Here is a 27,327-nt window from a genome sequence, read left to right as displayed (position 1 = left end):
GTAAACACATAGCAATAAGATATAACAAAGATATTAAGACCAACCACTTTGGACATAGCATTTGTGGAAAGATTATGTCACAATCTTTAGAGATGGTGACAAACAAATCCCCTGTCAATCAGCAGTGGCTGAATCTGTACTAGCAGTCATTAGTTGTGGATAGCATAGTTGAATGTTAATCATACTCTCCTTTACTTTAGAGAAAACTGATGTGAGCAAAATAGGCCAGTAGTTTTTTAGGTAAAGATTTTTCATTCTTCTTAAGTTGCAGTTGAATATGGCTAATTTCCAAACTGTAGGATGGATACTAGTTGAAAAAGAGAGAATAAGGCAATATAGAACAGAGATGAACTAAGGAGCACAGAACTGCAGAATAATCAGAAAATGCCATTAGTACATGGAGATTTTTTTTGTATTCACTTTGAACAAGATCCATCTGATTTCATTCTAGCAAAAACAAAAAAATCAAAGGAACATTGTGTTGCATCTTTGGAAAAGTTAGAGGGCATTTAAAAAGATGGGCAAAAATTTTTTGAGGAAAAAGTCTTTTGCCCTTTTTTGACTAATAGCTTTTGGTAAGGCACTGGAATGCATGACTTCCATATGGACCTGATGCAAGTTTCCTGCTTTTGATAATTTCAGAATCAATTTTGATGCATTGATATATATAATTGCTTGCAACTATTTCAAATTTTAAAATAATCAGAAAAGGAAGATGGAAATTTTAATGAAGCCAGTTATGATATGTTTCATGCTTATTCATCTCTTGTATTCTCCACATCTTGGAGAATGAAAGGTTAAAAAAAGGTCTGAAATTAAATTTAAAACAGACTAGGGAATGAACATTTCAATATCAATAAGAACTGAATTGCCTAAATCCATAGCATACATAGAAAGGTCCTTGTTGAGGAAGAGGTAATCTAATTTCCTGCCAGTTATAATTTAAATTAAATGTATTAAGCAAATTGATTTTTTAAAACATTGTTTTTTATTATTATTATTATGTTTGTAATCAGGACCCAGTTGTTAGGCCCTCAGCATCCTCCCCAAAAAAGAGTAATCATTCTAATTCCAAGAATCGAACTCAGGCCTCCTGACCACTATCTTATTAATCTGTTTCTTTTTTCTTATAATTCTTCTAATTTGTCATTTCATTTTAAACATATTAAATTTTTTTAATGTGTTTTGCTAAAATCAGGCAGGGCTGCTGGTGATGATAAAATTTGGCCTGAAATGCTAATAAAAGCCTTAAATCGAGATTGTTCCCTGGCTGACTCGAGTGTGTCAGGCTGCTTTGATGTCTGAGTGAGCACCAAAGCAGTGGCAGACAGGCATAATAATACCAGTCTTCAAGAAGGGAGACCAGTGAGATTGAAGCAACTGTCGTGGCATCTCTCTCTCTCTCTGCTCAGCCTGCTGGGTAAAGTATATGCTAGGTGCTTGGAAAGAAGGTGCAGGAGCATAGTCGAATCAAAGTTCCAAGAAGAACAATGTGGTTTTCGTCCTGGTAGAAGCACAACTGACCAAATCTTCACTTTAAGGCAAGTCTTTGAGAAATCTTGGGAATATGCCAAGAATGTCTACACATGTTTTGTGGACTTGGAGAAGGCATATGACCATGTTCCTCAGGATAAGCTTTGGCAAGTAGTACAGGAGTATGGAGTGGATGGCCAACTATTAGCTGTCATCAAGTCCCTGTATCTGAACCGGCAGATAGAGGAACTCCAGCGGACCCTGGATAGGTTCGTAGCTGTTTGTGCAGAAGCTGGGATGAAAATCAGTGTGGCCAAGATGGTGGTCTCAAGACAACCATCCCAATGCACTACTCTACATTTGAGTGGAGTCCCACCAAGGCAGGTGGAGAAGTTTAAATACCTTGTGGCCATATTCACGAGTGATGGAAAGTGGCATAGAGCTAGATACTCGAATTGGCTCAGCAAGTTATGTCCCCAACCTCACCTATGGTCATGAGAGCTGGGTAATGACCGAAAGAATGTGGACACGAATCCAAGTGGCTGAAATGAGGTTCTTTTGAGAGGTTGCAGGGCTGACAAAACTCGACTGAGTCAGAAGCTCTGCAATTTGGGAAACCCTCAATTCTCAACCGCTGCTTCCCTGTGTTGAGAGATCACAGTTATGATGATACGGGCATCTGGTCAGAATGCTCCAAGAGAGAGGCTCCCAAGCAGGTCCTCTTTGCCAAGCCAGGGGGTGAGAGGCCATGTGGAAGGCCAAGGACTTGCTGGATCGATTATCCAAAACCTTGGGTGTACACATCTGGGAGTCCCACCAGAACACCTGAGCTTGGTGGCAGAGGATCGTGACCATTGGAAGCCCCCCTTGCAGCTGCGGCCCCCACAACCCAATTAGGAAAGGTGGGCCTTGAAGATGGATGGATGGAAATTTTTTTTATAAAAATTACATGAATTAAGTTGCCAAGAATTTTAAATGCAAAATAACTAAAAGCAAAATCAAGCTTGAGAGGAATTGCTTAAGTGTCAGAGCAGTTAGATAACTGGGAGGAAATCACCACTTAGCCTTTTAAGGAATGAGGAGAATTGACTGTGAATTCTAACCTAATCTCCAGTTCTCACTTTCATGTGACATATCCCATTAGTGGATATCTACCTGCATACTGGGATTTAGTTGAACATGGTGTATTCTGTGTGTTGGCTTCATGTATGCCATCTGGCTCGCCTAGTGAAACAACAACCCCTGCTGTTGGAGGGGGGTGTTGTTTACTCATCTACTGGATCATACTGCAACTCAACATCCACAGAATTCAAGATATGCATCATCATTGTAAGAATTGTCAAGAGAAAAGTGGAGCTGGCAGAAGAATTGGAGAGATAATAGGTTAACATAATTGGTATTATTTCTAAATAACAAATGCAAGATGTTATATTCAGGAAGTAATAAAATGCCTCCAATAAGTGATGAGTTGATCTCACACCAGGCGATTCATCTGCCACCTAAAGACAATCACATACATCCATGCCCATTGCTGTATTCTAACTTACAGCCTATTCTTTGGGGAGCATATATGCTAACCATTCAGTCAGCCAGGCTGACAATGTTTACTACTACTGTGTTTTAAGGTGGCATAACCTTATATATATCAAGAATAATGGATGGATAAAGAAGCTATACTTTGCAAGGAACAGCATTGGTTTACTAAAGAGAGGTCACGCCTGAGCAATTTGCATGTATTTTATAATGTTATGGCTGAGTTGGATAAAGGGAATGGATACACTATGATACTGTTGGACTTTGCTAAAGCAATTTGATAGGATACACATGAGGGGCTGTTGCATAAACTGAAGAATATGGGATTGAAGTGTAAACTATTTACTTGGATAAGTGGGTGGATGATGGATAGGTATCAGAAAGTTGTATATGGGAATGTGAATCTGCCAGATTTAGGATGACCAGTGATGTATCCCAGATACTCAACAAAATTAAACAACAAAATGGACGATTTTGTTGTTTAATCTATATATTAATGATATTGGAAAAGCCCTGACACAAGATCTTTAGTTGTTTACTGATGAAGGCAGGGCAATCAGAGATGCTACTGATATACAGCATTTAGAAGGTGATTTGAATAGTCTGGTAGTGTGGGCAAATGATAATGGCTGTCATTTCAATGTTAGTAAGTGTAACATTATGCACTTTGGCATAACTTGGTGATCTTGGAGTTATGGTGGACAGAAATTTGAAGTTCAAGGGTCATATAGCAAAACTTGCAAATACAATCCTGAGGATAATTGTGATGTTGAAACATATATTGACATATAAAGTTATCGAAGTAATTTTGCCTGTTTTCAAGTCTTTGAAAAGTCTGCACCTGTACTCCAAACCAAAAGACCAAATCAGCACTGTGTGCTGATTTGGTCTTTTGGTTTGGAGGGAACAGAGAAACATTGCAAAGATGTAAATAGGAGTTACAAATATCAGAATTATGAAATGTAGACAATAGTAGACAGGTGAAAGAGATTATGAAATCAAGATAAGGCAAACAGGTGAAAGAGATTATGAAATCAAGACAAGGTGAACAGTTGAAAGAATAGGGATATGATTGAGGTCTATATACTTACAGAGGGTGTTATCAATTGTCGGCATCCTTGGAAGTTAAGGTTGTATTCAGTTAAGAAAGAGGTAAGAGCTAGATTTTTCTCTCAGAGAACCATGACTGAGTGGAACAGTTTGTCTGTTGAAGTAGCAAGTACATCTAGTATGAACAATTTTAAGAGAAGATATGACAGCTGGAGTAGGTGATGTATGACCTCCCTTGATGTGTCTTTGACTCCCTGGAAGTTTAATAATAATAATGTCACCAAGGTTAATATTTCTAACTTTTTCTTTGATTCTGATATTATAATATCATTATACAGGACACTTGCTTTACATGGTTAATGTATCCCATGAAAATGGCATGCTAAGTGGAAAAGGTGTTTATTGAATATAATAAACTATGAAAAAAATTATAATTTTTCTCATCTATGAATTTTCAAAATCTACTTAATTTTAAAAGTACATTTTTTTTTTACCGCCAGTATGACTATACATACATACATCTTCAAGGCCCACCTTTCCTAATTGGGTTGTGGGGGCAACAGCTACAAGAGGAACTTCCAATGGTCATGATCCTCTGCCACCAAGCTCCGGTGTTCTGGTGGGATTCCCATACGTGTCCACCCAAGGTTTTGGATATAATCTATCCAGCGAGTCCTTGGTCTTCCATGTGGCCGCCCACCCTCTGGCTTGGCAAAGAGGACCTGCTGAGGAAGCCTCTCTTGTGGCATTCTGACCAGGTGCCTGTACCAACGTAACTGTGATCTCTCAACATGGAGAAGCAGCGATTGAGTATTGAGGGTTTCCCGAATTGCAGAGCTTCTGACTCTGTCGAGCCTTGTCAGCCCCGCAACCCCTCGAAGGAACCTCATTTCAGCCGCTTGGATTCGTGTCTGCATTCTTTCGGTCATTACCCAACTCTCATGACCATAGGTGAGGATGGGGACATAGACTGTATTGAAGACAGTCAGCTTTGCCTTCTGGCTTAACTCCCGCTTCAATACTACCGAACGGCCAAGTTCCCAGAATATTGAGCTTGCTAAGCCAATTCGAGTATCTAGCTCTACGTCCCATTTTCCATCATTTGTGAATATGGACCCAAGGTATTTAAACTTCTCCACCTGCCTCATTGGGACTCCACTTACATTTAGAGTGCACTGGGATGGTTGTTTTGAGATCGCATATGTTTCAGTTTTGGCCACACTGATCTTCATTCCAGTGTCTGCACAAACAGCTACAAACCTATCTAGAGTTTGCTAGAGGCCATCTGTGGAAGAGCTAAGCAGAACTAGGTCATCTGCAAAAAAGCAGATGACCTAGTGCTATATCTAATGCTACATCTTCCAATTCTGACACACTCACTGCCTCGGCTGTGCCTATCAATCCAGTCCATAAATATTATGAAAAGGAGGGGTGACAGAACACACCCTTGGCATGACAACGGAGACTGTGAAGGGTTCAGACTTTGTGCTGTTTACCCTGACACAAAACTCTGGGCATTCATACAGGGACTTGATGGCAGCTAATAGTTGGCCATCCTCTCCATACTCCTGTACTACTTGCCAAAGCTTATCCTGAGGAACCCGGTCATATGCCTTCTCCAAGTCCACAAAACATGGGTAGACATTCTTGGCATATTACCAAAATTTCTCAAAGACTTGCCTTAAAGTGAAGATTTGGTCAGTTGTGCTTCTACCAGGATGAAAGCCACATTGTTCTTCCTGGAACTTTGCTCAATTATGCTCCTGCACCGTCTTTCCAAGCACCTAGCATACCCTTTCCCAGGCAGGCTGAGCAGAGAGATGCCACGATAGTTACTGCAATCCTTCTGGTCTCCCTTCTTAAAGACTGGTATTATTATGCCTGTCTGCCAGTATGACTATATAGAATAATATAATGTTTGTAACAATTGAAAGTTTATTAATATCTGTGTAATATGTATTCATAATTATACAAGTGTATTTAAACGAAAATGATTTTCTTGAGAAATATAAAATTTGAACAAAATAGTTGGCACTGACTTTCATTTCTTTTTGTGTGTTATACATGCCACAGTAACTGCTTAAGCTTTGTCTATATTAAGGTAGTCTTTCATTCTATGATTGAGGTTAAGATCAATTCCTTAAGTTGTCGTTTAAAGTTGCAACAATTAAGTCAAGTTTTAGATCTAAAGTGATAACTTTTTGCCATTGGTACTCACTCTTTCACTGTTCCTTCTATTCATAATCAACAGCAAAAAATAACTTTTTAATATAATAATATTTATAAGAGGCAATAGGCAGTTATTCAACATGTGATTATTTAATGGTGGCTTGAACCACTAACTATATCACAGTATGTCAGTATGTAAACATGTATATTCACTATGTTGCCACAGAGCTGAGGCTTTTTACAAAGTTATATGCATTATATATTATATATTGCACTTTATTGATGATGATTAGTTTCCTTTCATCCATATGGATGGTAGGGGCAGCTATGCTACCATACTAGGGAAGTGACTATGAGCAAGGTGGTTTCCTATTGCCTTCCTTGCCATACTATATCCTATGGCTGTATCCTGTATGTTCACAGGTCTGGTTTGCCTGTTTGTGGGATGAAAAACCCAAGGATAAACTGGGGGAAAAAACCCTACTGCCCACTCCCAAGACCGGCTAACTTGGCTATGGCTGAGGAGGATCCTTCAGCTCTTCATGTCTCCGACGGGAATTGAACCTAGGACACTCCTTCCCCAGGCATATGATTGTGAAGCGCACAGCCACTAGGCTAACCGTGCAGACTATCACTTTATTAACTGTGTTAATTTGAAAAGCATATGATTCGAAACCATGTGAAGTGAGGGATTCCTGTATATACAATATGGGTAAGAGGAATTGTTACACAGTAGTATTTTGCAAAAGCTTTTGAACTCAACTCATTTTCAACTCATTTGCCACTCTTCAAGTGAAAGATGTATTCCTCAAACACTTGCAAATCACACTCTTTTTCAATTTCCAGGGATATAGTGATAAATACAGTGTGAAGGAGGATGTGAAAGAATTTCTTGAAGAAACAAGAAGGAAGAGTGAAAATTTTTTGTTTAATACCAAGTGACAGTATTGAGTTGAGGACAGCTATGATGGTAAATGTTTCTAAATATTTCACAGGATAACTATTAGAAAAACAAAAAATGAAAGATTTTTTTTTTGTTTCAGTTGCTGTCTCCAAACAATGTTGCTATGTATGGTGGACTGTGTGCATTAGCATCATTTGATAGACAAGAATTATTAAAAAATGTTATATCTAGTAGGTAAGTAAAAATTCATTTTTCTATTGCTTTGTCAGTATATGATCCATTGTCAAGGGATTTCTACTATTCTAAGTTTAAGCCATGCTAAATGTGTTTGAATGTATCATATCAGCTTAAGATCATCCTGTGCTTCAGAGTAGCATTTTGGGATGATTACTTGTCACTACCATTCACAAAAAGATTGTAAGCCAAAGGTTGGTACCATGAGTACCATTGTACTCATGGTCATGTTATTACCATAAGTGGGCAAAGGATTTTTTTCCATTTTTATTATCATCATCAAATTACTGATATTTACTTTCAGGAGTAATGAAACACGTTGGTGACTCTAAAGTCCTGTCTAGGTCTATCTAGGATGTAAATTACATCTCCTAGGCCACCTAAAAACGCTCATAGAGGGCACACCACCTAGATGGGACTTTAAGAGTCACTCACACGTTTCATTAAGTATTGTGTGTGTGTGTTACAAGCATTACTTGTACTCCATGAAGATACCTCAGTGACTGAGACAAAATATTAGAAGCATTAAAATTAGTTCTTAATCCTTTCCTAGTACTGTCAATACTTCATTAAACCTCCAATATAACACCTGAGATTAGTTCTACTCGCACATATTCCTGAAAGATAACAATGCCAAGTTATTTCCTAATATCCTCATTTTTAGCATGATGTTGCCATTGATGCTATCTGTTCACCCCCCGCCCCCCAAATTGTTCTCAGAACTCTCATATTTGTGGTCTCCAGTCTTAGATAAGTGTTTTATTTCAAACCCAGCTGTTAAATCCATAAGTTAAAATTTTGTTGAACAATTTTGTATAAAGCTTTTAATACAGCTTCAGTATTTTGACTAATTTCTCTCCTATTCCATATAAATTTAGTTAAATGACTTTCAACCCTACCAGCTGTATTAATTATTTTGGCTATTTCCATATTTAATTTGCCATTTTCATTAAAAGTGTGCCTTAATAGCCGAAATGTTTTACTTGTACTATAGATTCTTCATTCAGGATGCAGTTGATGTTTTCAATGTCTATATTCATTGCCTTTGTGTTTTTAATGTTGCTTTTCATACTGAATTTATTACAGCAGTTATCCAATTTGGGCAGGGTACCCTGCAAACTTGTCCTGGATTTATTTAAAATTATGACATCATCTGCATCAAATAAAGAGCTGAGATTAACATCTCAGGGGTGCTTAAGGGTCAAAGCTGTATAACTGAGAAGAGACCTCCACATAGCCTTTAAAGGAATGTGGAGAACTGACCAGGGCTTCTGACCTAATGTCCAATCCTCACCTTCTTGTGGTGCCCCCTGTTAGGTATCTACCTGGATACTGAACGAACGAGGAATTTGGGATTTAGCCAACCAAATTGTATTCTTATTGGCTTAAAACACAATATTAAATGATGGTACAACATGATAGAATTTCATGCCGGCTGGCGCGTTGACCAGTTAAACGAGCCCCTGTTATTTTCGCCAGGGTAAACAGCGAAAAGTCAGCTACTGGAACAAATCCTAAAACACACCCCAACTCAATATCATCAGAATTGAAGATTGGTACTATCAACATAAGAAGCCTGATTGGCAAAGAAATTGAGCTAACTGAGGAATTAGATAAGTACCAGATCGACATAATAGGGGTGACTGAAACAAAAAAAAGACCCAAACTGGAGAGCTCTTTCTGAGCAATAAATACAAAATGTTATATTCAGGCAATGACAATCAAGGAAAAGAAGGAGTAGCCATAGTATTCAACACAAAGCACGAGGCTAATCTTCTTGAATGGCAGGCAATTTCAAGTAGAGTGATGTGGGCAAATATCAGAATGGGGAACTGGACAATGAGACTTATTTGTGTCTATGGTCCCACAGAAGGTTCTCCTAAGGTAGAAGTGGAGGAATTTTTTGAGGCTTTAGAAAAAGCAACTGACACAATGAAAAATGAAAAGTTGGTCCTTGTTGGAGATCTAAATAGCAGAGTAGGAAATGATTATCAGACATACAAAAATATTTTGGGAAAATTTGGAGAAAAGAGCAAAGCTAATAATAATGGCAAATACTTGTTGGATTTCTGCTCAGGACATGGACTTGTTATTACTAACACCATGTTCCAACATAAAAATGTGCACAAATTCACATGGAGAGAAGAGGCAAGGAATAAGAAAAGTCTCATTGACTATGTTATTGTTGATAGTGATGTTTTCTCTCTGGTGCAGGACACTAGAGTGTACAGAGGATTTGAAATTGGAAGTAATCACTTAGTCTTAAGCAGGATAAAATTGAATTTCATATTGAAAAGAAGAACATGTAAGAAAGTTTTAAAGAGAATAAAAGTTGAGCAGCTCTCAGATGTGAACTGTAGACTAAAATATACAAACATTATTCAAGAAAAAATGAAAGAGTTTGAGAACAGGAATCAAACCTTGGAGATTCAATGGCAAGCTCTGAAGAAAACATTGATGGATTCTGCCAGAGAAGCATGTGGTGAGGTTGTCTGCAAGGATAGAAAAATCAGAACTCCATGGTGGACTCAGGAAGTTCAACAGACAGTGAAGGAAAAGAAGAAAGCATATCAAAAGCTCCAGGCAAATAAGTCAACTTGTGCTCTTAGAGAATACAGACAAATGTAAGAAAGCTAAACACTGGGTAAAACTAGCTAAACAAAAGTCATTTGAAGAATTTGGTAAAGAACATAGAAAATAAATATCAAGAAGGTGGCAAGATATTCTGGAGATTGTTGAAGAAGCTCAGAAATGGAGAAATGAGTGCTGTAAAAGGAATTAGAGATGATAGTGGTGATATGAAAACTGGTGAAAAAGATATCCTTGAAGTATGGAATACTTCGAAAATTTGCTAAATGAAACTAACAGTGATGACAGCACAGTGATAAAAAACACTCAACAGGCATGCAGTGAGGAATACATATCCATACTTGAAGTAGAAAAAGTCTGAAATGTGAAAAGGCAGCTGGACTAGATGATATATTAATCCAGAAATGCTCAAGTATGGAGGTATAAAAGTTTTACAATGGCTGCACGGCATAGTTCAGAGGGCCCAGACAGAAGGACAAATTCGCGATGATTGGAGTAAAGCTCTCATAGTACCCATATATAAAAAGGGAAATAAAACAATGTGAGAATTACAGAGGTATTTCTCTACTGAGTGTTCCTGATAAGATTTATGCCAGTAAACTTGAGAAACGGTTGAGAAGGATTGTGGAAGAGAAGCTTGGTGAGGAACAAGCTGGATTCAGGCCAAATAGAGGCTGTCAGGATCAGATCTTCACTTTACGACAAATAGTTGAGAAAGCATGGGAATATAACAAAGATCTGTATTTAAGTTTTGTCGATCTGGAAAAGGCATATGACAAGATGCCAAGAGAGAAGCTATTCAATACACTACAGTTATATGGCATCAATGGAGCTTTATATTAAGCAATACTTAGTCTTTATTTGAGTTGTAAGTCAGCAGTTAGAATTGAAGGAAGTACAGGAAGATGGTTTAATTTTAAATCTGGTGTGAGACAAGGATGTACATTATCCCCTCTGTTATTCATTATCTATATGGATCACATTATGAAGTTAAGTGGTATTAAACATGATATCAGAATTGAGATGTTAATGTCAGCTCTTTCCTTTATGCGGAAGATGTTATACTTCTAAATAAATCCGCTACAAGTCTGCAAGATTCTCTGACTAAATTGAATACTTGTTGTAATAGATATGGTATGAAGGTCAGCAATAAAATGACAAAGACAATGAAAATAGACAGAATCGTTGAAAATGTCAATTGTGTTGTGAACTGAGAACCTGTGGAACAAGTAAAACATTTCAGCTACTTAGGCACGATTTTTAGTGAAGATGGTAAATTAAATATGGAAATAGACAATGGAATCAACTGAGCTAGTATGGTAGGAAGTCAATTGAATAAAGTCATATGGAATAAGAGAGAAATTAGTTGAAACACTAAATTAGCTGTATACAAGACAGCGTTCAAACCAGTTTTAACTTATGGATCTGAGAGCTGGGTCAGAAGTAAAACACTTGATCAAAGACTAGTGACAGCAGATATGTGAGTCCTGAGAAAGATTAGGAACATGAACAAATGGCATCAATGGCAATATCATATTAAAAATGAGGATATTAGGAAAGAACTTGACATTGTCAGCATCCAGGAATGTGTTAGCAGAGCTAATCTCAGGTGGTATGGTCACGTAAACAGAATGGGTGAAGAAAGATTAGCAAAACAAGTGTTCTCTGCCAGGTTGGCAGGAAAACGACCCAGAGGAAGACCAAGATATAGGTGGATTGATATGGTACAAAGTGCCTTAGATGATAGAAATATAAGATCTGATAATGTTGGAGTCTTGACAAGTAACAGACTGATTTGGAGGAAAATTGTACATAGGAAGTTAGTAATGATGTAAATTTTTCATGTAGTACTATCATATCCTCTACACTCTTTGAGGGTATATGGCAGGAATGTGATGTGATGATGATTAACATCTCCAGTTTTGATATCAGGTTTAATACTGATATCTTTCTTAATTTGATCCATATAGATGATGAATAACAGTGGAGATAATGCGCACCCTTGTTGAATGCCTGAATTAACATCAAACCATCTTCCTGTACCTCCTTCGGTTCTAATTGCTTATTTACAACTGAAATACAGACTATGTATTGCTTGATATAATGTCCCATTTACACCACATAACTGGAGCATTTTTGAATTGGCTTTCTTCTTGGCACCTTGTTATATGCCTTTTACAGATCTACAAAACTTAAATACATATCCTTGTAATATTCCCAAGATTGCTCAACTATTTGTCTTAATGTGAAAATCTGATCCTGACAATCTCTATTTAGGTTGAATCCAGCTTGATCTTCACTAAGTTTTCCTCCCACAATTGTTCGTAGCTATTTTTCAATTAAACTTGTAGAAATCTTACTAGGAAACTCAGTAGAGAAATACCTCTTAATTCTTACATTCAATTTTATTTCCCTTTTTATAGATGGGTACTATGAGAGATCTTCTCCAAACATCTTAAATTTGACCTCTGACCAAGCCTTCTGAATTATGCAATGCAGCCATGTAAAACTATTATACCTCCATATCTGAACAATTCTGGCAAAATTTGATGGGTTTTTTCTACTTCAAGTGTGGATAAGTAATCTACATTTCTTGAGTGCTTTCTACCAACATGCTGATACTGCTTATTTCATATGACAATCTTACAAATTAATTACTCCAGACACCTAGAATATTTTCAGTTTTCATGTCACCTTTATCATCTCTGATCCCTTTACAGTACTCTTTCCTCTATTTCTAAGCTATTGAAATATTCTGGAGACTATTAAAAACCTCCAGAATATTTTGCTACTTTCTTGATATTTATTTTCTGTTTCTTACCAAAATCTTCCCATAACTTTTGTTTAGCTAATTTTACACAGTGCTTTGCTTTCTTTTTCTTGACTACCTCTTTAACTTCCTAAGTCCACCATGGAGTTCTCATATTTCTCTCCTTGCAGACAATCTCACCACGTGCTTCTCTGGCTGAGTAATTCAATATTTTCTTCAGAATTTTTCCAATGGATCTCCAAGATTTGATTCTTGTTTTGAAGCTCCTTCATTTTTTTTTGAGTGATGTTTGTGTATTTAAGTCTACAGTTCACTTCTGAAAGCTGCTCAACTTTGATTTTTGTAAAAACTTTCTTACATTTCAATATGAAATTTAATTTTATCATGCTCAAAAACAACTGCTGATCACTTCCAGTTTGAAATCCTTTATGTATTCTTGTGTCTGTTCAGGACATAAGATGTAATAGCTATTAGTTTAGGTTGATAATTTTCTGTAATATTTTGGAGTTGTAACCATTAATAGCAGCTGTTTCATTGGCTGTAGAAATTTCTTTCTGAAGGAGTTGACACAAGGAACAGATTATATGAGCTCTTGAAAGTAGGCATAATAATATACTACACTTTTGTTAAGGATAGTAAGCAGAAACGTGCTAGATATGGCAACCTGAGAAGGAAGGTTTACGATAGACAGATGTTAATAAGGAACGATCTAATTTCCTTTTTTTCAGAATATATAAAAAGGATATTGTTCCATTTGATTCACATTCCATATTTATCATAGTGCATTTGATTCTGTGATGAAAGTTATTGATAAATTTTTTAGGAGTGCCTCCCCCCCCTTTTTTTTTTTTTTTTTTTTTTTTTTTTACAATGTCATTGGCTCTTTACCCAAAAATTAGGACATTACTAAAGTATTATAAAACTAATATATGAAGAATAAATATAGGAGGAAAATGAAAATTTGGACATACTTATTCTTCATATATTAGTTTTATAATACTTCGGTAATGCCCTAATTTTTTGGATAAAGAGCCAATGACATTGTAATAAAAAAAGGGGGCATGGGGGCACTCCTAAACGAAAGTAGGCTATATTAGCCATTAAAATAATAGTTTATTTTAGAGGAGTAATATGGGAATTTTCCCAGAATAAAATAAATATAAATAAATAAATCAGCTAATGCCTTTTATTCCCTTATAGGGAGTAGGCGAGGCCTTTTCACTCTATCTAGCTTTTGAAGACTGAGTGGGCAGTTCAATCTCCACCGGTAGCCAATCAGAGATAGCTGGCCCATGTCTATCACTAATTATAGCAGCCACCGATGAAGAGGCTGGCAAACAAGTGCTGCCATATCTTGGTACCTAATCCTAACAAGACGTGTTACTGTCTAAAATAATGTGGGTACTACGGTCGATTTTATTGAGTTTATGGGATGAAAATCCTGAGTTTCTGGGAGGAAAAGCCTGCTTGCCCATGCCAGGGATCGACTAACTTGGGAACCGGTCAAAGAAAGGGTTAGAAAAAGTTCCTCCACTCGGCGACTAGACTTGAACTTTAGTCTAACTTCGAGCGACCAAACACAGAGGATACAAGTGCCACTTCCACTGAGCTACACAGGCCTCCATTTTCCCAGAAATAATACCTATAAAGTTATTGATTTTTGTAAGACGACTTGTAGTTGTTGATATGATTTATTCTAAATACCAAAAACATCATCCATATAGAAAGTTTTTGATTAAAAGTGGATATTTTTTCGTTCATTAGTTCAAAGTAGAAATTGGCAAGGACAAATTGGAGAGCCCATTTTTCATCATTCAATTTGTTGATAAAGCTTTTCATTTTAGTTAAAATATTCAGAATTCAATTAAATGTTTTCACTGAATACTGCACAACTATTCCTTCATCAACACATCTTGATTTTATTTATCTGAATCCTACCCACAGAAGCTGTTAGCCTATAAAATATTTGTATTAGTACCATAGGTTTGCTAATTGAAAACATTAATAAAATAAATTGATTTAGATGGTAGTTTTTTCTTAGATATGTAAATAATGTAAGAATATCCAACTATAACTACTAACGCTCTGATTTCATTTAGTTTTGATTGATCATGAAGAATGCCATGATCAGTGATTCTATTGTTCTTATTCTATATTGTGAGCATTTGAAAAAAAAAATTATGATTAAATTTATTCACTTTTTAATATGATTTGTTTTTAAGTTTGTTTGAAGAATATATTTACACTAAAAAAAAACATAGATAGAATAAAGGAGAATAAAATCACCAAAATATAGAATCTTGTTAGCCCATATGTGATTTTTCACATGAGTATGCTTTGTGCTACTGAATAACATTAACTGAATGTGAAAAATGGCACTCAGCTGAATCTGGTGACCTGGAGAGGAATATAGACAACACACACACACACACACACACACACACACACACACACACACACACACACACACACACACACAAATATCTCAACTTCTTTTTCTCTGTGTCTTTTACCCACATGCTTCATCCTGTGAGTGTGCATCAAGCAGTTCTCCCAATATTATGTACTTTTCTTGCTAAATGTTCATTACAGCATCCCTGACAGGAGTAAGCCTCCTGGTAGAAAAAGGACAGCCTTTATGCCATAAGTATTGAGAACAGGCTTAAGATAATAAAACATTTTTAAAGAAATGAGAGAACGTGTGATATGGCAATACTTTTAAACCTTTAGAGCACCAAGTATTTTGGTAAAAAAAAACAAAACAAGAACTGCCATGTTGATCATAACTGTTATAGAAATGCACAGAGCATTTATTTAAATTCATATTTATTAAAAATATGACAGCTGCATATCTAGTATATGACATGCATTACACCATAGAAGGTGACAGCAGTAGCTAGCTTTGTTCTGTCTCACTTTTTCTCTCTCTCTTTCCTTCATAACACACACTGTTTAATTCAGTGTTTTTTATATGTACTAGACTGTTGAAGTTAGCACAGAATCTTTCATGTGTAATTATTCTTTCTAGTTTTATTTTTAATCAATTAATACAAGCCCTATGCTCCTGATTAGTCTCAGACGACTTATAAAATTTGTTGGATTTATATTTATTGTTATTTTAATGAAATTAGTTCTCATTACTAAACATGTGGTCTCTATATCCCAAGTCCAATGATCATATGTTAATAAACCACAAATATTAGACATCATCTAGAAAGTCAAAGTGAGTCTTTATGGACTAAGGTAAAAAAAAAAATAGAAAAGTTATGCAGCAAACAGAAGCTCTTCACTGACTGACTTTCCTAGTATGATGTAGGGATAATGATACTATATCAAAGTTTGTTAGGCTAAAACACACATTTTGTTCAGCCAGAGCATATTAGATTCATAAACAAACAGAAATGGTTCTGTTAGAAGAAAGAATTGCAGCAATGCAATTAGAACTTTCAAAAATTCATCATAGTATAGTCTCCCTGCACACAGAATTATCATTGTTGCTACAATTTCTCACAAAGCCTTATTGTTTCTTAATAGAAGTAAATATAATTTAAATAATGCAATAAGTTCATTCAGCTGCAACATAAAAAAAAAAAAAAAAAACACGCAGCCTACTACTTGAAGGTCATAATCAACCATTCTTCCCCTACAGAGAACATTTTATCTAGAGGTTTCAACTTCACTTTCCGAAGAAGATAAATCTCATCATGAATAGAGATTTGAGTGCTGTTAAAGGTAAGGCCTAGAAGAAAAGGATTCTTTTTTGTAGGAAATAAAGCAGAGTTGTTGTTCACAGAAATATGAATACAGATCTGTTTGTCAAATCATTGGAAGTTCATTCTATCTCTCCATGTAATAGTAGCCTGAAGAGGTGGCACAGCTGATGATTTTCTTGCAGTCAAAGTTACATTGTTCATTGGGTGAAAGTTATACAGGTTTTTGGCAAGCCTACAAATGTCATTTAGCATCACATCTGTTTTTCTGAATGGTAATTCAGAATGATGGCATTATATTTTTTATATTCTGTCTCAACTGTGTCTTAATCTGATGAGTCATTGAAGTTGCAGAACTTGCTGGCATTGTCAGCAGTAGGCTTTTTATCATTGAGACACTGGTCATGAAATGCTTTTTACTGTTTTGATTTTTGAAGAAAGTTTTGCCAAACAATGCTAACACAAATATAACATGCTATCCAAGTACATACATACACCAATAAGAAGTGATTAGTACTTATGTGCGTATTCATTCCTGCATGAGAAACAAGAAATTCATATCAAATTAAACTAATTGAAATATAAAAAAATTTCAAGTTATTTTTATTTGTTTCAGTTTGTTCTAGTGAATTTCTAACAATCCTCAGATTAGCTTAATGCAAGCTTCAAGGATTGTAGGAACAAAATTGCCAGAAGAAAATACTTTAAATCATGTTCCAGGCTGTCCATGCACTTTAAGGTTTAGGAACAGTGTAATGGAGGTGAGGCACAGAGAACAAAAAATGATTCGCTGAGTTTGAGCACTGATTTGTCTATTTTGGCACAGTTGGCAGAAGTTTGCTGGCAACAGAAATTGCATAGAAGAATCTTTTTCTTTTCTGTAATGTCTAGCTTGCAGCTTCAGCACTTCAGAGCTTGAAGTGGTCTGTCTGCTGTGTCTTGAAGTGCTCAGCTTTGTTGCCACCAACTTTGTTTTGTGCATGGCTGTGCTTGGTATGGCTGATATTAGAATAGGAGGAATGTTTTTTTTTTAAATGCTTAGGGTACTTATGGTTGGTATAGCATTCTTCATTCCTGTGAGACTCATTGCTGTATTTTCATTTGGAATCCATAGTTCAGGTGAAATCACTTTTAAAACGATGAAATAAGAACGCAATTTCCAAGCAATGTAATCCAAAATGCCACCTTCAAAACTCCTGATAATATTCCAAAAGTGAACAATATAGTATGTGTGGAAAAGTGATTATGCCATCTTCTGAGAGACTTTGCATACCTTATTCATATTCCAATTACTGCCTTGTTAGAGACTTAATGACATTTAAAGGATTACAATGCAATAAAAACATCATTATCATTAGAGCAGATAAAGGAAATGTGGCAGTGATGAACTCAGACAAATACATAACAAAAATAAACAACATTAGAAGATACAGTACATATGCAACTTTAGACTGGGATCTCACGTGGCACATACATACAAAAATAATGGCCTAATTAAAAGGTTACTGAATTGGCCTGAAGAATTGAAGAAATCTCCAATATCAGAATTAGTCCTAAGAATTTATGGAGCCTGAAAATCCATAAACAAGAATTTCTTTTGTGTCTTATCATAGACAGTAGAAATTCCACAACCCTTCAGACATGATTAAACTATTCAGACATTGCATGAAAAGCACGTTCTTTAAATTCCAAGATAAATATTGGGAACAGACACAGGGATGTGCTATGGGCTCCCTCACCTGTCACCAGCCCGAGCAAATATATTTATAGAAAAATTTGAGAATAAAGCTATTGAAAAATATAAAAAACCCCAAAACTTTGCTGCATTATGTTGATGATGTATTTGTTATTTGGTCAGGAACAAAGAATTAGGGCAATTTAAAGATTATCTGAATGGCTTGCACACAAACATAAAATTTCACTCTAAAAATTGAGGATAGCAGAAAATTCCCATTCTGTTTCAGTGACCATACCACCTGAGATTAGCTCTACTAACAAATCTTTTTTGTATTCCCACGATTTCTCAATTATTTGTCGCAAAGTGAAAATCTAATTCAGCCTCTATTTGGCTGAATCAAGCTCGTTCTTCACCAAGCTTCCCTTCCACAATCCCTCTCAACCCTTTCCTCAATATATTTGCTTAAATCTTACCAGGAACACTCAATAGGGAAATACCTCTGTAATTCTCACATTCAGTTTTATTTCCCTTTTGTATATGGCTGCTGTTTGAGCTCTACTCCAATCATCTGAAATTCGTTTCTCTGTCCAGGCCTTCTGAACTATAGCCAGGCTGATAAGCCACTGCAAGACTTTTATACCCCGATACTTGAGCATTTCTGCTCAGATATCATCTACTGCTGCCCTTCCACATTTCAATCTTTTGATGGCTTTTTCCACTTCAAGTATTGATATGAGTTCCTCATTGCATGCTTGTTGATTTTTTTTTTTTTTACCGCTGTGCTGTCACTACTTGTTTCATTTAGCAATTTTTCAAAGTTTCAAAATTACTCCATACATCAAGGATATCTCTTTTTCCAGTTTTCATGTCACCTTTCTTCTTCTTCTTTTCCAAGCTTATAGGCCAAGTGGTCGAGGAGGCTTGTACCGGACTCAATTCCATCTTTTTAATAGTGTTCCTCTACATCAAGTACATTTTGGGTGATGATTTAGAATTTGTTTAGGTAATTTGCTTCTCTTCATTCTCATTACACGTTCTTTCCATTTTTCTCTATAGCAAATATCTGTTTCGAAAGTTTATTTTTCACTTGGTTAGACTATAATAAATTTAGTTTAATCCTTTATCCAAGTGTGAGCAAACAAAGTTTGCACCTGAAAATATCTTCAGAACTGAGGTAAGGTAGTACAACACCGGGCAACTTGTAGCAAAGGTGGACCAAGCTAACATCACTCCTATCTCAGTATCTCCCATAATGCAAAACACATCTCCTTCCGGATGTGTATAATGTTATGCATTAAGGGAAGGGCCACTACCCAGACCGGTTTCGACCTTTATTGAGTGGTTACAGTCTCCCTTAGACACCACTCCTCAGCTCTCTGCTAGAGGAAACTCCATTAATGTTCCTACTACCCATTTGGGGAGGTATTTAGGGGCAGCGCAAGGAAATGGTTCTGCAAAAGGACGGAAATGGCAACGACAACAGCATCAGACTATGGCTTTAGGCAACTGGAACATCTTCTCTCTGACAGGAGTTGGAACTGGTCGAGGAAGCCAAGTGCTACCGGCTAGACTTAGTCGGGCTTTCTTCGACCAAGAGTTGAAGGGGATCCCATTGGGGGGGAACGGGTATGTGTGTTAAGGCTTCAGATGAAAAACCATGGCTTTGGCTGTAGTGCAAACCTATGCACCTAATCTGGAGTCGGAATTCTCTGCCTTCCTAGAGGACGTGGCGGCTGCTTTTGACAGGGTGGCAGACATGGAATCAGTCCTGCTATTGGGTGACTTCAATGCACATGTTGGAACAGATGACCAGACATGGAGGGGTGTGGTTGGGAGGAACAGCGCCCCTGACGGGAATGGGTTGAAATTATTGGACTTCTGCTGTACTAACAGCTTGTCCATAATGAATACCTTCTTCCAGCACTGGGAAGTTCTTAAGTATACCTGGTACAGGGATACACTAGAACAAAGGTCTCTGATTGACTTCTTTATAGTCTCAGCAGACCTATTTTCCTCAGTGTTGGACGTTCGTGTGAGAAGAGGGGCAGAACTGTCAACTGACCACCACCACCTTGTTGTGTGCACTCTACGGCTTCAGAAACCAGATGCTACCATCAACGCTGGTAGGCCTAAGCAGCTACCGCATGAAATGGGAGGTATTGGAAAATGAGGCAGTGAGAAAGAATTTTGCAGATGACATTATAGGTTCAAAGAGATTCCCAAGCATACTGCAGATGTTGAGGAGGAGTGGAAGCTGTTCAGAACAGCTGTCACTGCCTCTGCACTCTCATGCTGTGGCAGAAAGCAGCTCGACATGGCAATGGGCAGTGAGAAAAGGACACCTTGGTGGAACCAAGAAGTCCAAAAAACTGTCTGCGCAAAAAATAAGTCCTACCTAACATGGCTTAGGGTCAAGTCACCTGAGATTCGTTTGCGGTATGCTAAGGCAGTAAAGACAGCAAAGAAGAAGGCTTGGGACTCCTTTGGAGAAAGATTAGACTCATCCTATGCAAACGCAAACAAAGTATTCTGGCAGACCATCTGCCGCCTTCAAGGGAGGAAATAATGCACAGCAAGGGCAATTAAGGTCTCTGATGGTGCACTTTTAACAACCAAGAAGGATATCCTCCACAGATGGAGGGAATACTTTGAGAGCCTTCTTAACCCGGGTGGCCCAGCAGTTGTGGACATCCAAGAGGTGCAGATCGGGGCAATAACTAGTCTCACAGCAGAAGAGGTCCAATTAGCAATAAAATAGCTAAAATCAAGCAAGGCTGCTGGCGATGATGATATTCGGCCCGAAATGCTAAAAGCCTTAAATCGAGACTGTCTTCTCTGGCTGACTCGAGTGTGCCAGGCTGCTTGGATATCTGGGCGAGCACCAAAGCAATGGCAGACAGGCATAATAATACCAGTCTTCAAGAAGGGAGACCAGAAGGATTGCAGTAACTATCGTGGCATCTCTCTACTCAGCCTGCCTGGGAAAGTGTATGCTAGGTGCTTGGAAAGATGGTGCAGGAGCATAATTGAGTCAAAGTTCCAGGAAGAACAATGTGGCTTTCGTCCTGGTAGAAGCACAACTGACCAAATCTTCACTTTAAGGCAAGTCTTTGAGAAATCTTGGGAATATGCCAAGAATGTCTACACATGTTTTGTGGACTTGGAGAAGGCATATGATCGGGTTCCTCGGGATAAGCTTTGGCAAGTAGTACAGGAGTATGGAGTGGATGGCCAACTATTAGCTGACATCAAGTCCTTCTATGAATGCCCAGAGTTTTGTGCCAGGGTAAACAGCACAAAGTCTGAATCTTTCACAGTCTCCGTTGGCCTCCGCCAAGGGTGTGTGTTTTGTCACCCCTCCTTTTCATAATATTTATGGACTGGATTGATAGGCACAGCCAAGGCAGTGAGTGTGTCAGAATTGGAAATGTAGCATTGGACGTCTGCTTTTTGCAGATGACCTAGTTCTGCTTAGCTCTTCCACAGATGGCCTCCAGCAGACCCTGGATAGGTTTGTACTGTTTGTTCAGATGTCAGAATGAAGATCAGTGTGGCCAAAATTGAAACATTTGTGGTCTCAAGACAACCATGCCATTGCACTCTACAAGTTAGTGGAGTCCCAATGAGGCAGGTGGAGAAGTTTAAATACCTTGGGTCCATATTCACGAATGATGGAAAATGGGACGTAGAGCTAGATACTCGAATTGGCTTAGCAAGCTCAATATTGCGGGAACTTGGCTGTTCGGTAGTATTGAAGCAGTAGTTAAGCCAGAAGGCAAAGCTGGCTGTCTTCAATACAGTCTATGTCCCCATCCTCACCTATGGTCATTAGAGTTGGGTAATAACCGAAAGAATGCGGACACGAATCCAAGTGGCTGAAATGAGGTTCCTTCGAGGGGTTGCGGGGCTGACAAGACTCGACAGAGTGAGAAGCTCTGCAATTCGGGAAATCTCAATACTCGACCTGCTTCTCCATGTTGAGAGATCACAGTTACGTTGGTACGGGCACCTGGTCAGAATGCCACAAGAGAGGCTTCCTCAGCAGGCCCTCTTTGCCAAGCCAGTGCGTGGGTGGCCACATGGAAGACCAAGGACTTGCCGGATAGAATACATCCAAAACCTTGGGTGGACACGTTTGGGAATCCCACCAGAACTCTTGCAGCTGTTGCCCCCACAACCCAATTAGGAAAGGTGGGCCTTGAAGATGAATGTATGTATGCATGTTACTTTTTAAAAGTTTGATATCTTTGGTTCTATATCAGCTTCATTTTCATATGACATGGTGCATCCTAAATATTTCAATGCATTTACTTGAGCTATTAGTAATTACTCCATACATCAAGGATATCTCTTTCTTCAGTCTTTGTGCCACCATTATCATCTCTAATCCCTTTGACAACACTCTTTCCTCCATTTCTGAGCTTTTTCAACAGCCTCCAGAATATTTTGCTGGCTTCCAGATATTTATTTTCTATGTTCTTGCCAAATTCTTCCCATGATCTTTGTTTAGCTAGTTTTACACAGTGTTTAACATTCTTACATTTGTTTCTGTATTCTCTTAGAGCACAACTTTTGATATGCTTTCTTATGGCTCTTTAACTTCCTGTGTCCACCATGCAGTTCTGATTTTTCTCTTCTTGCAGACAACCTCACCACATGCTGCTCTGGCTGAATCAGTGTTTTCTTCAGGGCTTGCCACTGAATCTACAAGGCTTGGTTCCTGTTCTCAAACTCTCTCATTTTTTCTTAAATAATGTTTGTGTATTTTTTGTGTAAATAATGTTTAGTCTGCAGTTCACATCTGAGAGCTGCTCAACTTTTATTCGCTTTAAAATTTTCTTACATGGTCTTCTTTTTGATATGAAATTTAATATCCTGCTCAAGACTAAATGGTGATCACTTCCAATTTCAAATCCTCTGTATACTCTAGTGTGCTGCGCCAGTGAGAAAATATCACTATCAACAATAACATAGTCAATGAGACTTTCCTTATTCCTTGCCTCTTCTCTCCATGTGAATTTGTGCACATTTTTATGTTGGAACATGGTGTTAGTAATAACCAATCCATGTCCTGAGCAGAAATCCAACAGATATTTGCCATTATTATTAGCTTTGCTCTTTTCTCCAAATTTTCCCGAAATATTTTTGTATGTCTCACAATCATTTCCTACTCTGCTATTTTGATCCCCAACTAGGACCAACTTTTCCTTTTTCATTTTGTCAGTTACTTTCTCTAAAGCCTCAAAAAAAATCCTTTACCTTAGTAGAACCATCTGTGGGACTATAGGCACAAATGAGTCTCATTGTCCAGTTCCCCATCCTGATATTTGTCCACATCATTCTACTTGAAATTGCCTGCCATTCAAGAAGATTAGCCTCATATTTAGTGTTGAATACTATGACTACTCCTCATTTTCCGTGATAGTCATTGCCTGAATATAACATTTTGTATTTATTGCTCAGAAAGAGCTCACCAGTTTGGGTCTTTTTTTTGTTTCAGTCACCCCTATTATGTCGATCTGGTACTTATCTAATTCCTCAGTAAGCTCAATTTTTTTGCCATTCAGGCTTCTTATGTTGATAATACCGGAGTGTGTTTCAGGTTTTGTTCCAGTAGCTGACTTTTCACTGTTCATCCTGGTTCCCTAGCCAAAACAACGGGGGACTTTGTTTAACCTGGTGACCCCCTTCCCCAGCCAGCATGAAATTCTGTCATGTTGTACCATCATTTTTATTTGTGGTTTAAGCCAAATAGAATACAATTTGATCTGCTAAATCCCAAATTGCCAGCCCATCCTCATTCGTTCAGTAACCAGGTAGATACCTAACAGGGTGCACCACGAGAAGGTGAGAATTAGACATTAGGTCAGAAGCCCCCATTGGTTCTTTGCATTCTTTTAAAGACTATGTGGAGGTCTCTTTTCAGTTATACAACTTTGACCCTTAAGAACTCCCATAAGAAGAACTTCATTACCTTAAATATATTCTCTTCCTCAGTGTATATGAAGATGATTAACACAATTTTAGATATACATATTAAGATTCCTTCTAACAAGCAAGATTTCAAAAATGTAGTCACCTTATCCTAGATTGAATGTTAAGTACAAAATCACAGTGATGTTACATAATTGTGGCAATGTCTTTTGTTCCAATGTAGAAGATTTTTAGATGCATCCACTGAAACTTCCATATTCATTCATAAAGAAATGTGGATAGTCCATATAAAAGCTTGCATAGCAAATGCTGTTGTGTCATATGTATACCAGGCAGGATGATCCAGACAGATCCACATGTTGGAACATGTAAAGGATGTTGAAAAGAAAGGGGATAAGCTCTTCATACAACACAGCACAGACCACCAAGTATTTCTTGCAAAACACAGAAATGCCATATATTGATATCTTATGTAAGGAAATTTAAAGAAACCTCAAGAATGCTCCATGCCCCAACTTGGTGTAACAAAATCTAAGGCTTATTTCTATGCCAGGTTGGTCTGCATCATCATCTATTTCCTGATATGTACCCTCAAGGGGTGTTCAGACTACTATGACAGCACTATATGATTAAGCTTACATTATTATTAATATCCTATCAACAATTTTCCTCCAAATTACTAATTTGCAGAACAATTGTAATTGTTTTAAGAATAAAAACAGAATTTTTAGTCATGACCAGAGCTTGACAAATTATGCATAGATACGTCGAATATCAGTCGGAGTTCCATAACCTGATCACTGGTACTACATCTATATTTTTAAATTAAAAAGATTTTGTTTAAAAAGTTTTTTTTTTATTATTATTATTATTAAATACAAAATATTCTGTTTTGTGTAATCTCCAGCTCCTTGCCAGTTGTAAAATCTGCTCACTCCAGGCAAGAGTGGGCAAGCATATTTGTTGAGCTCTGATTATCATTTTCAGTGCAGCTTGAATGACATGCAGATTGAACTCTCTTCCTCATAAACATTTGTATTATCATTGTAGCAAGCACTTTTTTGTTGTTCTATTCTCTTTTTAATTCAAATTCCACAGAATTCAAATCTCATTTCTAACGATAATAAACAATCACCTTATTCTTTTCAAGTGGCCATTTCTGTTTCTGATGTTAAGGATTTTTCAGAAAAGATGTCCAGGCTTCTATGTACATAAACTTGCAGCTCTTCTCTCTCTAAGATCATTTTTTCTCATCTAGAATAAATCAAGTTCTGTGCTTGCTTGCTGGCCTGGTTGGCTGAATAGTTAGCGTATCCACTCTCCAGCCAAAAGGCTGTGGGCTCGAATCCCGCCATGGGCATGGATGTTTGTGATTGTCTGTGAAAATACTAGTGGTGGGGGGGGTGTTGATGTAGATGATGATTATAGTTGGAGAATTGGGTAGAGATAGAATTGTAGAGTAGGTGTCCTCCCTCGATGAGTCATTGGACTCCTTGGAGGTGTAACATAATAATAATAATAATAATAAATGAGCACCAGGATTATATTTGTTTTGGTTGTCTCTACCCAATTCTCCAACCATTAGACAAATTAGGTCTTCAAATTAAATTACGTTTAAAGCCATTTTTTTAAATAAAAGATTGTATAAAAAGATCTCTGAAGCTGAATAGAAATAAGAATGACTCTCTTAGCTTTCCCCAGTTTTGGGAAGTAGTCTTATTGAATGTCTCACTACTGTATTTATTTTTTATTTTGGATTAGTTTGTGCATGTATCTTCATTATAACATGCACTTTTGTTTTAATTGTTGTCTTTTTAGCATAAAGTTACATTGAAAATGAAGAGAGACATGACTGAACATTTTATATTTAAAAAAAAATTACATATAAGTGCTTTTTCCATTTTTATTACTTTTAAAAGATTTATTAAGTTGAAATATTTTCTCACTTTGAAATTCTTCAGTGCCCAGTTCCTATTTTATATAAAAACATTATTAAAGATAAGCTAAATCATAATCATGAAATATACTTCTTGTTCTATGTGAATTACTGTGGCTTGAAAAAGTTCCATGTTTAGTCTCTACAGCAGGGTTTCTGGACCATGAAAAAAGAAATCATTAAAAAAATTGAAAAAAGAATCCTTAGCCTGGTCATTGTACTGGTGTGTTATAAATTTACAGTCTGTTGTGGATAGGAGTCCCATAAAAAAAGAAATAGACTTAATTTTGGGATGGTGGTGGTTTGATTGAGGAAATAAGTGAATTCTTTTAAGCATATGTCACAAACAATCAAAATATCATCTATATATCACCATCATGCATGTTTTATGGTAACGTTTAACATTTTTTTTTATCTCATCCGTGTACTGTTAGATCTTCATTATGACAATAACCATCTGAAGACTTTACATAACAATGAACATTCACGTTTCTTATGTCAAATGACATTCTTGACTAATCATTTCAAAACTTCTGTTAGAAGTGTTCAGATTTTTTGTATATTCTCCAGTATGTTTATCTTCCTAATGAAGCTTTTAGTTAGTAGAAAGCATACAAAATTTCAGATATTGATTGCTTTGCTTCCTCACTGAGATAATAAAGAATAAAACAGATTCCATAAATTTAAGAATACCTCATATTTTTTCTTCCAAAGTAAAATATAAAGAATTATACCAAACCTTCCAACAGTAACCACGATTATCTTGGCACATGTCTGTCTATCAGTGATTATAAATACACAGTATACAGGCATTATGGTATAGTGTTTGTATATACGCTTTGTATCTGATATGCATATACCTCTTATTTTTAATCTTCATATCCCACCCCACCATCATCCATTCTTGCTAAAAACATATGAAAAATGTGATTATAACCCTTTCTTTGTCTGTTTGTTGATATCTGTCTAAAGACACTATAGATGAAAAAGAGCATTTCACTTTTACTGTAATTTATTCACTATTATCTCTCAATTTCTCTGATATTTTTCACCTTATTTTATTCCTCCTTTTCTCTCTTTTTTTTTTTTTTTTTTCAATTTCTCATTCTTCTGATAAACACTACCAAGAATGACCCCTAACATTATTGCTTGCTCATTCTTCCTCTTTACGTGACTCCTGCTTACAAAAGGTTAATTTTATGTTTCTTTTATGTATGTTTTTTTTGTTTCTTTTTTACATAATCTGGAAATCCTGCTTTAGAGACTAATGGAACTTTTTAAGCCACTTCAAGCCTCCAGTAAGTGGAGCAGTCAGCTCACACAAGGCAATGAAATTCACCTCTCATC

The 27,327-nt window shown here is 36.9% G+C and overlaps 1 protein-coding gene across 4 annotated transcripts in view; it reads left to right on the top strand.

Annotated features, from left to right (window-relative positions):
* Positions 1 to 27,327, top strand: part of CSN1b (COP9 signalosome subunit 1b) — a 279,185-nt gene that overhangs the window by 83,850 nt on the left and 168,008 nt on the right. For all 4 annotated transcript variants that reach the window (XR_016549486.1, XM_090404906.1, XM_090404895.1 and 1 more), the window contains exon 8: positions 7,269 to 7,363. Coding sequence is in view for 3 of the 4 variants with exons in the window: in XM_090404906.1 (XP_090261032.1) it covers positions 7,269 to 7,363 (95 nt within the window). In the remaining variant the exon portion in view is untranslated. The remainder of the gene's footprint in view (positions 1 to 7,268; positions 7,364 to 27,327) is intronic.

Source organism: Typopeltis vanoorti, chromosome 2 (assembly GCF_054136105.1).
Source record: "Typopeltis vanoorti isolate ZY-2024b chromosome 2, IOZ_Tvanoo_1.0, whole genome shotgun sequence".
NCBI lineage: Eukaryota > Metazoa > Arthropoda > Arachnida > Uropygi > Thelyphonidae > Typopeltis > Typopeltis vanoorti.
This window is presented reverse-complemented; position numbering and strand designations above follow the sequence as displayed.